The 17,250-nt window shown below is 39.0% G+C and overlaps 1 protein-coding gene across 6 annotated transcripts in view; it reads left to right on the top strand.

Moving 5' to 3' along the window:
- The window catches only part of LOC134211461 (uncharacterized), a 161,467-nt gene that overhangs the window by 100,587 nt on the left and 43,630 nt on the right, over positions 1-17,250 (top strand). The window contains exon 11 of one of the 6 annotated variants that reach the window (XM_062688336.1): positions 3,184-3,377. The exons of the other annotated variants lie outside the window; for them this stretch is intronic. Within the exon in view, the coding sequence (XP_062544320.1) occupies positions 3,184-3,281 (98 nt within the window). The 3' untranslated portion in view covers positions 3,282-3,377. Of the gene's footprint in view, positions 1-3,183; positions 3,378-17,250 lie in introns of those variants that run through there. 6 annotated transcript variants of the gene reach the window in all.

The following is a 17,250-nucleotide window of genomic DNA, read 5'->3' on the forward strand; positions in this document are numbered from 1 at the left end:
TCGCGAATTTCCTATATGAAAATTTCAAACTATTTTCTTTTACCAAAATGTTGAACTCTGAAGAGTTTTCCGTAGAAACTCCAGAGAATTTCTCGTGTAAACTGCAGTGAGTTTCCTGCAAAAACTCTTTAATGTTTCCCGTGGGTATTTTGAAGAATTTTCTGTGTTAATTTTGAAGAATATAGAATCAGAATTACAATTTCCTATGTAATTTTACACGGATATTCTTAACAATTTTACTTGGACATTTCAAAAAGCTATCTATGGAATTTTCAAAGAAAATGGTCCAAAAAAACGAAAGAAAAAATAAAAACAAAGAACAAAATAATAAAGAAACAATCGCAATAAAAAACGCCACGCCGATTCACGCCGCCGCCAGCTGAAACGCCGCCGCCGACGATTTTTGGACCGGCACACACCTCTACTCACTTCTCACTTCTGACTTCTCACTTCTCACTTCATACTTCTCATCTCTCACTTCTCACTTCTCATTTCTCACCTCTCACTTCTTACTTCTCACTTCTCACTTCTTACTTCTCACTTCTCACATCTTACTTCGTACTTCTCACTTCTTTTTACTTCTCATTTTTCACTTATCGCTACTCCCTTCTCACGTCTCACTTATCATTTCACACTTCTTACCTCGTACTTTTAATTCGGCCTAATGACCTTCTTCCTAATGACCTGAATGGTAACTTGGCTTAGAAACCTCGCGGTTAATAACTGTGGAAGTCCTGAATGAAGACTAAACAGCGAGGCGGCAATTTCCCAGTGGGAGATGTAATGCCAATAAGAAGAAGAAGAAGATCCACATCGAGGTGAAAGAAGGAAAACCTTCTCGTCCCACCGAGTGAATTAAACTTTCCTCACAGTTTGCAGTTGTTTATGAGAAATTCACCGAATTGAAGAACTCTTTCCACGGTTTCCTTTTAGCGTGTATAACAGTGATCTCACATTGCCAATGTTTCTCGTTATTAATCTCCGAGATTTGACAGCTCTTCGAATCTCCTTAAACCACCATCTGAGGGCTCGGGGCTTGGGTAAGCAGCTGGCTTGTGGAATGTTAGGCTCAACTGCGGAAAGAGATCGGGACGTTATTTTCGAGTAAGTTCCGCAGCAGTTGCCGATAGTTCTCCCTATCAGCTACGTCTTATCGCCACCGTGGATGCTTGGTATAAGTGGGAGGGAGACATGGGCAGAAACAAGGATGGGGTAGTGATTGCTTTTGTGAAGGTCAGCATTTACCTCCCACTTTAAGATCGGGAGGACAAACCTACTAGCCGCAGTGACATCTAAAGAACTAGCGGAGTGTTTAATAGCGCAGCAGTTTAGAAAAATAGCGGAACCAACGTTGAGAACAGTCATGGTTAAGCGTAACATTCACAAGAAACTAGTCAAGTGTAGAGAGAGAGTATATCATCATAATATATAAAGTGAGTTCCCAAGCAGCACGCATGTTCTACAAAGGTTACTGCAACTGATATGTGACCAGTTTCAATCACAATCCAGTTGCTGTAACCATTTTTGCCTGACTTGTGTTGCTCGGGTTTAAATGGTATTCATTTGTAATATAACATCATTCAGTACATAAAATGCAACACAAATTATATACCACACAAAAGCTGCTGGATGTATCTGATAGTTCATGATAGCGATTGCCTGGAGTAGATGACGTTACATATTTTCCTCTTTGCAAGTGCCATCCCAGATGCTAATGTACATCCCCAAAATTATGAGAAATGATATTGAAAAAGTCACACTGTTTATTGACAAATTTTCCATTCAAATCCCGAACAATGTATTTCAAATGAGCAGGGATTGAATCTATAGAGAAATAAATAAATCTAGCACTTATCATCCCTGTATACACTCATGATATGTAGCAAATCGTGAGAAATGTTATTCGCAAACTACAACAAAAACGACCAGACTGCTGTTGATGAACATTCGCTGTTAAGCAGAGGCAAAACAGCGTTAGGTGATTCATCCTAGATTTTTCTCTTACGAGACATAACAGTAAAAACAAAGAAATCTAATCGGCTATGTACCTCGTAAAAAAAGAAGGGAGAGTTTTCAGTCGAAATCGCTCGTCCGATCAGACCAGCACCGCTGTCGTCGACTTTGATATATCTAGACCAACATTTGAAAAGGGCGTAACAGCCAAAATTTATTCCTTTTGATTCTTCGTCTACATATAAAGCTAGATATGTGGACAAAGAATCAGAAGGAATAAATTTTGGCTGTTACGCCCTTTTCAAATGTTGGTCTAGATATGTAAGCAAAAACCGTCAAATTGAGGAGCGCGTGTAAAACCATCAGCAAGGTATGCTTGGCTCCACCGCAGCACCGCCTGCAGGTTGAGCCGGCTCGATGGTTCGTGGGATGCTACTGGGAAAGGATTTAGTGGTAATCCCGTAACAGAAACAGTGGCACCCTGCAGAAGGGAGCAACTTCGATAAGAACGAGTCGAGTGAACCGAGACCAAAAGGTATTGAAGGGAGCTTTCGTGAGCTTGTCGGTTACCGAAGCTATTTCTCGATTTTCCATTCTTGCTTGTAAGCATGTCTTGTGTCTTGCGTCGTTGTGCTGATACCCGTACCGCGTACCTCTGCCGGCGATGGTATGTCTTGAACTTGTGTATAAAGAGAAAAGCCAACTTGCTACAGGTATTACCAACGTTAAGAAGCAAGATTGATTATTTAATTTTTGAAATACGAAGGAGAAACTGTGAAACATGTAATCGGATCTTGCCTGGATATGGGGACTGGTTGCGGTAACAAAGAAAAAGTAGCGGCACAAGTAGCGCCGTATTCCTTTCTTCCTGGAGTCGATTTCTCCCCATATCTTGATATTGGCTTGATGTGTAATGAAAATTCTACAGATTGTTGCAAAACGAGTGCTCGGGCAAATATCAACAGTCAAACAGTGTTGCATGCATGTTGGAACAAAGTTTTCAGCTGCAGCACGGTTTCTCTATAGCTTTTTGTGTTCGCCCGGGAGAGTTGATCGATCAAATACGGGGGCTGCTGCCAGTACTCTTTCGCTGCACTGAGTCATGAATATTCAGTGCGAGATTTGATTACGTGTTACAATGACTGGAAGCGATTTAACGGTACAGATTTATGGTGGAAAAAAATAGAGAAAAATGGTAAATATGTTTCTATATTAGAATTGCTTTTACAGAATTTGACATCCACTCTTTTGGCGACGGAACATTGATTAAAACTCAATCCAGGATAACATGCTACAAATGGGTCCCACGTATAATTGAACAACTTTAAAACAACGAATGTGACAGCTTGAATATATTCTCTGATGCTGGTATTATATGAGGGAGTTAAAAGCAGTCAAGTTTAAATTGACTACAGCAAATGGACAAACAGCAAATGGTGCTTTGGTTTTAGAGCTTTGCGGCAGTATATTGATATAGTTTGTAGGTAATTTGTAAAAATTTTGAAAATTCGCTGAAAATTTGTTGATTTTTGAACTCTTATACGATTTGTATGGAACGAAAAATTATTAAAAAAAAACTTTACACCTATTTTTCTCAAAACTAAGATTTTGTCTCTTACACCCCTTGGCTTTTGACTCATATGTAGCTCCTTTCTAAGGAATTTGTAAATTTGTTTCATTAAAACTATAATGAAAACCTATCTACGTTAGTTACGTAGGTATACTACGAAATCGTCATGAAGGCAAAACATCTTTCAGCTAACAATTTTAATGGAAGAATGCACCATGCATCCGCTTTCCTCAGTCCAGCAAGGATAGTGTGTGGTGGGCCTCCACATGAGGCGTTTGAAGACATGTTATTCATCGTAGCCTAATGCCGTAAGGACAGTTTGCAGTGTATCCCAAAAACCTCGAGCCAAAAAAATCGTTTTCATTGCTACATTGAGCGCAAAACCGAAATTAAATCACGTTAGAAAGTTCAATAAAAAATTCGAAAAAAAATAATTACAGTCGAAAGTAACAAATAAGAATCTTCGGAAATCGTGGAAAAATCTGAGATTTTTAAACTTTATATTTGATTATTGTCCTGATGTATAACCAGTTTCTCCAATTTCTATACAGTTAAAGTATTCAAACACATGCCAGTGAAATGATCAATTTACCCCTGAGCAAGCAATACGACCAAAAACAGTCACCGGGCTAATAACTTCGAAGCAAAAGAAAAACACCGACGCGGGTCAGACAGCTATCAAATAAAGTAGGAATATAAAATGAGCGACTAAATGAAATAACACATTCCTTTGGCAATAAACGCAAGCCCTTTTGTCCTGCCCTTTCAACCCCGTGGCCTTGTCCAATAGGTATAGGTACCGATGCGGAGACTCAGGCTGTATTGTATGCCTCGATGAGCAGAAACGATTTAGCCTTAAGCTATGCGATAAGGACGGGTTGGCCGCCCGACCGACTGATGCGATGGTGGCGGAAGCTTATCATAGAGCATATTTCGTGTGCCGCTCTTGGCAGAAAAGACTTTTCTCAGAACACACCTACAACGGCAGTTGTCGGGATAGTTTGTATGTAGTTACTTACTGCGTAGTACTACAGATGGGTGGAGTGGAATAGACGTGAACGAGGGTCGGAATGATGCTGGAACGCTTTATACGGTGTGTGTCTTTCTTCAGAAATAGCTAGTGTGCACTATGGAGAATCTTCAAACGAATAGGTGGCTGAAATTATGTTCACTATTTTATGTGCATGATTTTGAATGGTCAGCTAACTAAAGTGTAGATGGGCGGACGGTGTCCACCAGGGAGGAGGCTGATAGATTACAATTACAATTACGATTTTGAATTTGTCGGTTGTCGAAACTATGTCAACAAAATCTTCTTTCTTTCCTATGATCAATTATAATCAACTCTACCTCTTCAAACCACTAAAAATGTACTGGAATCATTCCGTTTCCCAGATTTCCAGATTGCTCGAGAAATTCAGGCTGCGTTTTAACTGCTCAAACAATACTGCCGACTCCTATGAAATGCCTATATTAACTTTTCAAAATAACTTTTACAGGATATAAATCTTTAATATTTCTAAATGGATTAGTTCGAAGCCATAAAGAAAAGATCTCTCAAATATTTGCAATTTTATCAAAGTTGTCATTATGATTTTGAAAAACAAACATTTGTATCTAAGACAATTTCCCGTTGAAAAGCAAAACAAACAGTCAAATTCAGAAGGATTTTCCAAAGAATTTCAGAAGCCTTTTCGGTGGTAATTCAGGGTACCTAACAATCCTGTAAAAAATCAAAAGGATTACCCGAAGAAATTTTAAAAAAATCCCTTGGATATTTTTATGTACAAGAATTTTTTTTAGCTAAAACGGGTTTCGTAATTAATGTTCTTTCATTTTTAATAGTAGCAGTAAGGTGTGTCTATCATGTTGGCGCGATAGAAAAAGAATCGTAAGAGCCATCTGGCGCCTTTATTTATTAGTGCTCTTTGAAAAAGTATTCTTAAAATATAGCAATAGTATTTATTGCGTCATTAAAATCAAAAGCTGCAATGCAGCTTGCCGCTTCTAAGAGTGGCATTCACCACAGACATAAAAAACCAAGGAAATTCAAAAGAATTTTACATGAACATTTGAGAACATATCCCGATAATTAAAAAAAATACCACGCAGTAGAAATCGAAAAATATCCGTGGAGATTCCAAAGCAATCCGCAAAAATTCACAAAAAAAATCAGGGCAAAATTGATAGAATTTTCCACTGGAAATTGAAAAAAAAAATCCCAAGGGAATTTGATAAAGTTACCGCCGAAATTCGGAAAATTGAATTTCCAAACAAAACAAAAAACTTCATCATTTCAATCAATTATGTCCAAATAATTCACAAAACCTGCTTAAAACGTCATCAAAATAAGTAGGGCGGAGCTATTTTAATTTCAACAGTGCTTCTCAGCGCTATTTGTACAAACTGATCCGATCTTTGCAAGGACCCGTGCCTTCGTTTTACGTTGGACCCATTTGCGGAAATAAAATTCCGACAAGCGGTGTTAATCCTGCAGGGACACCGTTTTGGGAAAAAAAAAACCTGAGCAATCAGTTCGATTTGATTCATGACGAAATTGAGCAAATCGAATCTACCTCTAGCCCAGGTAATTCGATCCATGCGAAAAAGCAAAGGATTCCGCCAATTGTGGTATCTGTTGCCGAGTTTTCTGGCTTTACGAATGAGATTTTGAGTAACCTTCAGGGGATCAAGGTTTCATTTAAGATTGCCAGGAAGGATGACTGCCGCGTTTTGCCAGAATCCTCTGACGATCGCAAACGTCTTCTTCAGTATTTAACTGAGAAGCGCCATAAATTCTTCACATACGACGACAAAACTGAGCGATTGTTCAAAGTCGTCTTGAAAGGTCTCCCAAGTGATGATAAATCACTGGATGAGATTAAAATTGAAATTTCTCAATTACTTGGATTTTCACCAGTCCAAGTAATTAAGATGAAAAAGAAATCTCGCTCTGGTATTTACTTTCCAAAGCGGTATTTCTCAAGAATTTTATTTAGTTCACTTCTAGAAAAGTTCAATAAGTTCGAATACAAATGTTTGATCATTGTGTTTGTAAGCCCAATGTACATATTCTGAATTAGTATTGGTGTCAGTGTTAGCGGTATATATACGCTATAGGATGTGTGTGATGTTGACCTTCTGTCACTTGTTGTTTGTTTATTACGTGCGTTGAAAATGGATTGGGCATCATAAATAGCCATTTTTTAATTTCAAAATCATTGCGGCGTACTACAAAACTGAGGCCACAGGGGACGATTGATGCCCGGTGCTTAGACGGAGATGAGCCCTACGTGTTCCAATAGACGAATCCAAGTAAAAATAAGAAGAAGACAGACGACGGTGTTAACTTTGACAGATCCTACAGCACAGCATAGGGAGATCGTTTTAGAATGCTTATAATAAATTCTAGACAAAATGTAATTAAAATCTGATTGATGTATGATACGGAAAAAGTTCCGAACCAGTACACTATGGGGCGGCTCCATACAAGTAGGTGGCCGAAAATATTTTCATTTCATTTCTGCAATATTTCACACTTATATCGTAGATTATTGTCTAAAAGATGTGAAATACTTGTTTTGCAGGTCGTTATTACTTCTAAGGTCTCCAAACTCCCTGGAATACAGACCTTTGATCTCTATGGAATATATCCCTTTTATCTACGAATGTCTCATGTACACAGCAGTCTATAGATGGGTATTTTATTGCAGCGCAGACCTGTAAAGTTCAAACTAGAAAATTGTATACTGTTTTTATGTGAATTGAGTTGTACAGATGTTCTAAGTTGCACAAGGACTCCGTCAAATACAGGCCATTACATCTACATACGTAACAGGTTGTCTTTGTAGGATTTTTCAGATTGGTTCAGGCTCTTAACCCGTAAAACAAGTAAAGGGAATACAATATAAAGCTCTATTAAAGCTAAATGAACTCCATGCAATAAAAGCTTCAAGATATATAAGTATACTGCAACAACATTTATTTATTCATTATGTATAGATGACGCACCAGTTATGTAATTTAGAACTTTACCATCCACCATGCTCATGACAAAATCGAAGTCAACCAAAACATATTTCTCCTGCTCCAAATCGATCTTAACTGGAACTAATTCACTTAGTTCTCTCTCTATGGTGTTTTTGCAATCGATCACAACTTGCTTCGATTCCTTCACAAACTCTAGCATAATTGGTCTGCAATAACGAATACTTTGTGGGGTCAAGTTGTACCAGAAAATATGTTTACGATTACTTAGTAAATACAAATGTATTGGAGTCGTTGTCACTGAAAATACATCTGAATCATCTTGTTGATTCGTACCTGGGAATGATTGATGGTATTGCGAGTATCCCGTAGATCCGTCCATACCCCAACTACTTAAAAGGACCATTTCGACGAAGTCCTGGTTATTTTCATCCATATATTGATTGATTTCGTGTTTCAATGATTTCACTATTCGTTCTACAGTATGTTGCATTAGCGATTGTATTCTAACCTAAAAGAAAAATATGAATACATATATTATTCCATTTCAAGGGAGATGATCTATCTTTCATTACCTGTATTTTTGTTGCCGTTTTTCCGATGGAATCCAGCGGAGGAGAACATATCGCTTTCATTTTTTGTATCACTTTGTAAGTAGGAAATCTTGCAGGATTTTTTTTATGTGTTTGTTCGTACACATATTTACTCATATCACAATCGAGAAAATATTCAAATGTTTCTTCATCGGACATCATTCCATGAGAATCACTTAGAGTAGTGTACATTCTGGAAGCGTGATGGCCTATCACTTTCACCATACTCGTATCACTTCTGTTGTAGGCAGTTCTTCTTGCTCCCAGTAGCGCTTTTTCTATGGTATCCTCTCTTGGATCCATTAGCTCATCATTAATTCTTCTGCGCTTCGTACGCTCACTTAAATCCTCAAATTTTTTTGATGGCCTTCCACGAGATGTTGAAGCCACTGGCTCTGGCTCAGCATGATAAAATTCTTCTAATTCAAATTCTGTGTCAAGCCATTCCTCATTATATGATAATAAGATGTCCTTAGGTACAGACATTTTTGCTTCTTGTATTCACATATTGGATTTTAATTAATATCAAAATTTAACTTTTTATGAAATAATTTCAAATGAAGCCTAGAGTATTTTCGTAACCCTCAAGAGTATATTGTTTTTTTTCATATTTATTTGCTTGATACTTGATAGATAATGAGTTGCCTCCTCTTGGTGAGCCTACGCCAAATGGACTATCATATAGCTGCATAAGCTATCGTGTACACGGCCTACCACGAAGCCTACGACACTTTTCGTGTTATCTACTATCTCTATTTTAACTGTTCTTGATGCTCTTTTGTCATACGCATGGGATTTGTATCCAGCCCATCACAGTCTGCCGTGTATTATGAGAATAATTACATTTAATGTTTCAAAATTAATGACTTTTTTTCGAAAAAGTGATCGGAATCGCAGATTTGCAGCCATAAGCAGCTGGAATTTTTTTTAATGCCTTCTGGGAGGTCCAAAGAAAGTCGTAGTGGTAGTCGCTAAGCGAAACTTTGAGAAACTTTTATTGTATGGAACTTTTTGTATGAAAATTTTTTTTTTCTTCGGGTCATTTTCGGATGTTTCACTACCTATTTTCTTATAACTAACCCGTTCTTCGCAAGTCCATGAAACAAGCTTTCAGAAACTTTGTAAAGAGTTGGAAAAGAGCTACTGTAGCCGAAGATATTGACAGTTGAATAATGCATTGATTTTTCAAGAACTAAAAAGTGTCTGGCTCTAATGCCTATATCTTGATAACCTTATGGCTTAGAGTGCTGATATGCTGGGGTTTAATGCTCCAAAGCATTAGCATTTAGTAGGTCAACTTGAATTACGAATCAGAGAAAGTCGATTCTTTTATTTTCGGCCACCTGATTCCCCATAGTGCAGTAGTGCGAATTCTCAATCTCAGTGACTGAAATTTGATGGAATTGATACCATTCCCTCCTCACATTCACTTCCTAGCAGTGAAAACTGAAAATGGTTAGCAGCAACAATCAAAGATAAAGTAAACAAAAGACCTCTCTTATCATTGCACACGCAGCCCGCACTGACAGTCTATTCAGTTCACTCGCTGCTGTGTGAATGCGACGGCCCTATATAAATGCATGGGTGAACACTATCACTTGAAAGACAATGACAGGAAATTTGTGCCGAATGATCATCAGCTTCAGCCCGCTGTTGGCAAACCGAGTTTGCTAAACTACTCCTGCTTTGTCGTTCTGATTGAAAGGCACCGTCATATTCAAAGAGGAGCAGAGAAAAATACAAAACAAAAGAATCACACTCAGCAGGCATTGTTGATAAATTGCACCACTGTTCCGAACTGTATGATAGATACATTTTAGGAAAATATTTTTAAAAAATGAGATAAGCTTTCAGATATGTAATTCTGAACTTTTTCCGTACCGCACATCAATCAGATTTTAATTACAATTTGTCTAGAATTTATTATAAGCATTTTAAAATGATCTCCCTATGCTGCGCTGTAGGATCTGTCAAAGTTAAGACCGTCGTGTGTTTTCTTCTTATTTCTACTTGGATTCGTCTATAGGACGATAACCCTTTATACACGGAAATTGATATTTTAGCCTAATATGGGGACAATTTCATCGACTTTTTGGGCTAAACTTTGCGACCTCACAGTTTCCCGGATTTGAACCCTCTTAACTTTTCTGTGTGGTCCTTTATTATGTTAAGGCTGTACGAATACAAGGTCAGTAACTACACTGAAAATAATGTTGTAGTAATACTAACTATGGAGCAGCGCTTAAAATCACTATTTCAGTTTGTAGTTGATATAAACGAAGCATATTTAAAATAACAATAACACTCTTGTAAATTTTACCACACGCATGGTCCAAAGAACAACAATGTGTGGTGAAGAAAATTCACAAAGTAAACAACATTTTCGGGCCAACATCAAAAATACTGCGAGTGGCAAATTAATTTCGCTGGAGTTATTTTGGCATTAATCTGTTCAATTTTATACTGGTCATGATGGTAAGTATTTACTATTTTAGATTTAGACAATGAAAAAGAATTCGTGGGTGATATAAATACGCATTTTCGTCTTACAGATCATCGTTTTATACGTCGGCCACCATGCCAGCTGCAGATTATTTGCAATCTTGAAGTGGTTCGCATCGTTTTACCCTTTACCCGGTATTTTCGCCATAGGCTCTGCAGTGCAACCAGTATAACAAGCCTCAAGATAGCGACCATCAAAGTGATCTGGCGTTGGTGGCTCACTAGCAAACGTACATGCTGTTGCTGCCGAAAACGACGGAGAACCGGTGGAATGACGACCAGGGATTTTTTTATTTATCACCAATATATTTTCCAGTGCGCAAATGCTCTATGTAACTCGAATAAATGCCAATAAATTTAAAATGCAATCAATGAAAAAAACCTATTATTCATTTACGATAATATGAATAACCATATATACATTGTTAATACTACTATGGATCGAAAACGGGCATGGTAAAATCAACTGCAGTGTTTACTGCTGCACATAGTAGTTTCAACTGAAATTATAGTACAACTCGACAAGAATTGTCAAAAAGACTCCATAGTAAAACCAACCGCAGTCATGGTTGATTTAAGTATGAGATGTAGTCTGCACAAATCAAGTGGTAAAATGTTTTTAATTTTACCCTCGATTCGGTAGATATTACCATGCCGCTTCTTTCAGTGTAGGACCAGTTCAAGACGTAATTCTCAAAATCCGGAACGAAAGGCCCATGCAGACCGTGCGTGCCGCTTGCGATGAGTTTTAGAAACGTTTGAAGCTCGTGAAGAAGTACAAAATAGAGGTCATTCCAAAAGAAATGTTACAAACGTTCCTTATAAACAATACTTTCAGTGAAATGCAACCGGGAAAAGAAATAATTTAATTTCAATTTTTGAACATTTTTTGAAAGTGTATTCGAACTTATTGAACACCCTGTATGAAAAGTCTGGAAAAGGCCTGTATTATGGCCCATGTCCGTGTTACATGAGAACAGTTCCGCAGGCCTGGTGGAAATTTCCAAAACCCCACTCAGTGCCGTAAGTACCAAAAATTGGGTCACGGAACTAAACATTGTCACATGGATGCTAAATGCATGATTTGTGGTGGAACCTCTCACGCCAAGGACGCCTGTCCTGTGAAAGAAGATTCCAATAAATTTAAATGTGCCAATTGCGGGGGCAATCATAAATCCAATTTCTGGAAATGCCCTTCACGCAAAAAAAAAGGGAAATTTCAATAGGATCCCAGATTTGACGGGTCAACCAAACGCTCAAAATCTTGTTACCGGCGGGTAACATTTGTGCATTAATACATGATAAGTACGGAAAATTAGAGATCATTATTATAAAGATAGGCACATTTAAATAAACGGTCAATTCAGATGGCTACACCAGCGCAGTCGACAAAGTCGCGCGAATGAACTGAGCCTCTATCTGGGTGATTGGTGGGTGATGGATCGCCACTGAACTGAATAGAGGAAATGGATAAACGAGCGTTGGAGAGTAACCGTCGGGTAGTTTGGTGCGATAGAAAACATACGAATTGGCAACGAGGAGTCAGTAGATTGTGATAATTGCCAGAAGTGAGTCGAAGACGAGTTTTGGTGAAAAAGGAGATTGATTAACGTGTCGTGAGATTTGTTGGTTGTTGCTGCCCGGTCATCTGCAGGCCAATCGTTTTACCTCGGAAGATCGGTCCCGAGAACAGCAGTGGAGTGTATTAAAATTTCGGTCCGGGTTCCAAGGAACTCCGGAGAGCTCAACCCACAAAAATTACTTCTAATATAAACCACGTGCCGCCTAGCCGGCGTACGAGAGGCCACCTGGGCCAACCCTGGCAACCGCCTCGCTCCGGGCTTACCGCGTGTCCAGCAATCTGGTGTCATCGACCGATTCGGAATAACCTTGGTTCTGGCGCCAATCTCGCCCTCTAACCGAGCAACCAAGCCACGAGAGACGCCATCGAAGTCACCTCACACTGTCGTTTCATTACCAAGTTGTAAACCTTCACGTAAATATCACCGCCAAGCAGTCTTCTGCTATCTCCTCACTGCCAAATTGCGTCCCAACGCCTAGCCGTCTTTTGCTATCGCCTCACCGCCAGTTGCGTCCTACCATCGTATCACCGCCAAGGCATCGTCCGCTTCCGCCTCACCGCCAAGCTACGTCCCGCTACCGCATCCCGCCAGTAGCCGCCTTCCGCTATCGCCTCACCGCCAAGTTGCGTCCCGCAACCGCATAACCACCAAGCAGTAACCATCGAGTGCTATTTTGGAAAGCCGAATAAAGCGATTGAGTTGACCGTAAGTACCAGTTCTCAGATAGGTTTCCGTACTCCGAAAACTTCCCCAGCGTCTCAACACCCTGAGACCCGGAGCCAAAAGAGGTCTTTTGTACCCTCCCCGGGGGCTGCCGTTGGCTCTAGACCAGCAGCCTGGGGTTTGATGCCGGTTTCCCTCTGAAACCGAGCGCAGCGGTTCCGGGGTCAAAAAGTGGTCTTATAATTTGCAATCATTTGCCGGTCGAGCCATTCATACCCACCACAATCAACGAACTAATTTTGCTCCTACCTTTCACCGGGTAATGAACAGTTCGTCGAATTCTATTTTTTCAAACACGCCCACGATAACACGGGCCACTCAGTCAAAGGGCGAAGCCTTCGTGTCATTTGTAGTTGATTGCAAAAAAGTTTGGATATTTTCTCCACTTATTTGCGAAAATGGAAAAATTTCCCCGAATGCTTCCAAAACTCAGCTTATAATTTTCCCACATAAGCCGAGAGCTTCTTATTTGAAACCTTCTAGCAGACATATTGTCACTATGAATGGGGTTCCAATTAATTGGTCTAGCGAAGCTAAATATCTAGGACTTCTGCTAGATCAAAAATTAACTTTTAAAAAACACATTGAAGGCCTTCAAGCCAAATGTAACAAATATATTAAGTGTCTATATCCACTTATAAACAGAAAATCAAAACTTTGTCTTAAGAATAAACTTCTGATTGACAAACAAAATTTTAGACCAGCCATGTTGTATGCTGTGCCAATATGGACTAGTTGCTGCAATACCAGAAAGAAGGCACTCCAGAGGATTGAAAATAAAATTTTGAAAATGATTCTGAAGTTGCCTCCGTAGTATAGTACCAATGAACTTCAAAGCATTTCTAATATTGAGACATTGCAACAAATGTCCAACAAAATAATTTCTAATTTTAGACAAAAATCGTTGTAATCTTCTACCGCAACGATTAGCTCCTTGCACCCTTAGCATCAATTAGGTTAAGTTTAGTTTAAGAAAAAAAAGTAATTCCTACATGGTTCAATTCAACCAGAGAAAAAATCCTAACTTCCAGAGGCAATTTAATAACAAAAATGGCAAAAAAAACTAAAAATGTAACATATCAAATAATGATGATAGTATTAAAAAAAACACGGAACACCTAGTCTAAGAGATGAATGCATGTATTAGATAATTATCTAAATGAAATTAGTAAAAAAATCACAACTCTCGAAAGAGCTAGGTAGGTCAATTAAAAATCAATAATTTGGCAATTCTTCTGGATTTTCTAATGGATTTCACCACCAAAGCAGACTCCTTTCGGACTTTCCTTCAGAACTGTTACCGGTTTTTATAAAATTCTTTCGCACGAACTTTCGGATGTCCATGAAAGTCAAAATCCATATTTTTCGTCCCAAAGTATGTCACAGTGCGCTCGCCCTCTTCATCGACGGGCTTGCAATAGATAGGAGCGAAGGCGAATAAATGTTACTGCAATTTGGGCAATGCGAAAAAAAATAATGGAGAAAATTTTCTTATCTTTTGGTGTTGTACCGCGCAGCCAAGTGCGACGAATGGTTATGGAGGAAATGTGGAACGTGCACGAGAAGCACCTAAAGTATAATATACCTACGTTCCATATATCCCGGAGATGAGCAAGAAAATTGAGCATAACGGGAGTGGAAAATTCATCCGAAACAAAAGCCGCCTTTTTTCATCTTCAGACAATATACATTTTTGCTTGCCGGTACGAAGCTCAGCAGCTTCTAGGCCATATAACGTGTAGGTGAGATTATCCCGCCTTGTCCACTAAGGCTAAGGAAACGAGCACACAAAAGTGAATCACACTATTCTTTTTGCTCGCCGGGTGGCGCTATCTAGGGCTAGGGCGCAGTGTGCGATGTGAGCTTTCTTTCCAGATCCCTGCCACGGCCAGAGGCTATTCTCTGGGAAACGGGCAGAATAAGGGCCTTCTTTTGACTTTATTATGGGAATCGGAGCCCTGCTACGGATGCTTGCTTTCTGCTTCGTATTTTAGATGCGGGTGGTGAAAGAGAAAAGCTGGAAAGAACTGGGATCAAAGCGAACAAGCATCGTATTGCCAATTCACCATTTATCATGCCGCATCGATTCAACCGTAGGCTATTTGTATAGTAGGGCTGTTGTTTGTTTAAAATTTGGAACGTCTATACATGTCTACTATTTACGTTCCTGAAATGAGAAGTTCATGCAATCTTTATAAACTTGTGATTGCTTTTGTTGCTCCATCCTTCGTTCAATAAATAGCCAACATTTCTGAAGGAAAAAAATACTTAGCATTTATCGTACTACGATCGAAATTGCTGACGCAAAATCTAAGCATCGACTCTTCTATTCCATTTTCAATTCCTGTTGTTTCTGTTATTACACTGCACTGCAAAATAATCCAAACGGATTTTAGTTTTCAACTAATTTATTCACTTGGTAAGACTTCTGTGTATTTCAACGCGATATTTGATATTTATTAGAGTGAAACATGTGTGTGTGTATATTTTAGTTAATGTGTATGCAGAGAATAAAAGCTAGAGAAAGCACACTTCACATCATAACAATGCATTAACACATTGATTAATCATGTTTGACTAATGGGGCAAGCATTTGCTTTTATCATACAGCAAAGTTTTTATTTTGATTTACGTAAACAACAGACAGGGATCTACAGTAGACGGCATCTTTTCACAAACTAGTTGATTATTACACTCGGTGTCCTCATAATGAAAACAACCAAACTCATAAAATAGCAACTCTTTTGATAGCTTTTCTTCCGCTTGTGAAGTTTTTTTTACCTTTCAACAGTTTTATTTACCATCGCAGTTTTAAATGGAAATGAGAACTGTCCCATTCGTACAAATCGGGTACAACAAGTGCTCTCCGGCAACAAAACTTGCGCACAGTTCCGACATCTCCCTCTACGCTCCCCGAAAGCTGCCCTACGGATTCGTCCTCATTTGTAGTCAAGTCCTACCAAGGATTGTAATTCCTTGATCCTTCCATTCCTCCACCACTGCCGGGAGGCACTTGACAATGCTTCGCTTTCCAAGCTATAAATTTATGAAATCCACCTGTACTTATTGTTCATCATCGTTGTCGTCATCATCGCCATCATCACCGTCATCGTCGTCATTCGGTATCAGTCTGAAAACCTTTCAGCGCCGTTGTTGTCGTCATCGTCGTCGTCGTCATCCTGGTTGAAGTATCGTACTCTTGAAAACCCATTTCCATCTATCCATTCAGCCAAAGTGACATTACTCTTTCCCCGCGCTTCGAAATGTAATCAGGGCACTTGAAGGAGCACCATCCTTGCTGCCTGCATACATACCGCCTTCTCTGCTGGATATGGCGAGTTTACGGCAAACCACCATCATCCATCAGTCGTCAAAGCTCTAGGTCGGTCGTTTGGATGGCTGGGCGAGCGCTTCAGCTTCTGCTATTCACGACAGATATTTATTTTGTTTTCGCTACTTGGGCGGCATTTCAAATTTCTCGCTCAGGAAGGATTACCGAACGAAAGCTGGATTTATCATTTAAGTTTTAGTTGAAGGGGGCGTTTCTTGAACATTCACTAAATTTATCGGACTATTATAAGTACTACATATTATACAACTATATAACGGATTATATAAGCTCAAATAGTTTTGCTGGGGAAATACTTAATTCACTCATGATCACATATTCAAAACACATAATCCCTTCTCAAAACTCTAATCCACTTTGTCATGCTCGTTTGTATTTCTCGTACAATAAAGTTCTGGTTCAATTCCCAAATCAAACTTAAATTGAACTAAATTGAACTTCGACAATAAAACACAAAATGCAAAAATGACAACTGTTCTTCTACAATTATCACATTGACTCAAAACAAAGCTGGTTGTAGCCTTTCCGCATATGAATAATGCAGTATAATATTCCCGCATACACAGGCTGGGTGTAGCTGTTACACATTTCCTTATTGGGTTAACGATATCTCGATCGATAATGTTTATACTTAACCAATAATATTAACTGTTATTTATTCATAAACGTTTCCTGTTTCATAAAGTCCATTAGGTAAATCTGTTCGCCTGAATAATCAACTGAAGATTCTGCCATGCTAAACAGATCCTAAAACTGTAGTATCCATATGCAACCTGGCAGCGAAGCCGTAATGGAGCAATCCAATCATGTAACCTAGCTAATGGCTCCTATATAATCCCAGAAACCCCACTTTCTGTCCCACCATTAAGCCATAATGATGATGGTGCTTAGGTTTTTCGGGTACGACAACTCAAGCAGCTGCTTCTTTGGGTAATCACAACCTGCACAGGTTTTTGAAAGCATAAACCGTATAATGTCGTGTCTTAAGTG

Source organism: Armigeres subalbatus, chromosome 2 (genome assembly GCF_024139115.2).
Source record: "Armigeres subalbatus isolate Guangzhou_Male chromosome 2, GZ_Asu_2, whole genome shotgun sequence".
NCBI lineage: Eukaryota > Metazoa > Arthropoda > Insecta > Diptera > Culicidae > Armigeres > Armigeres subalbatus.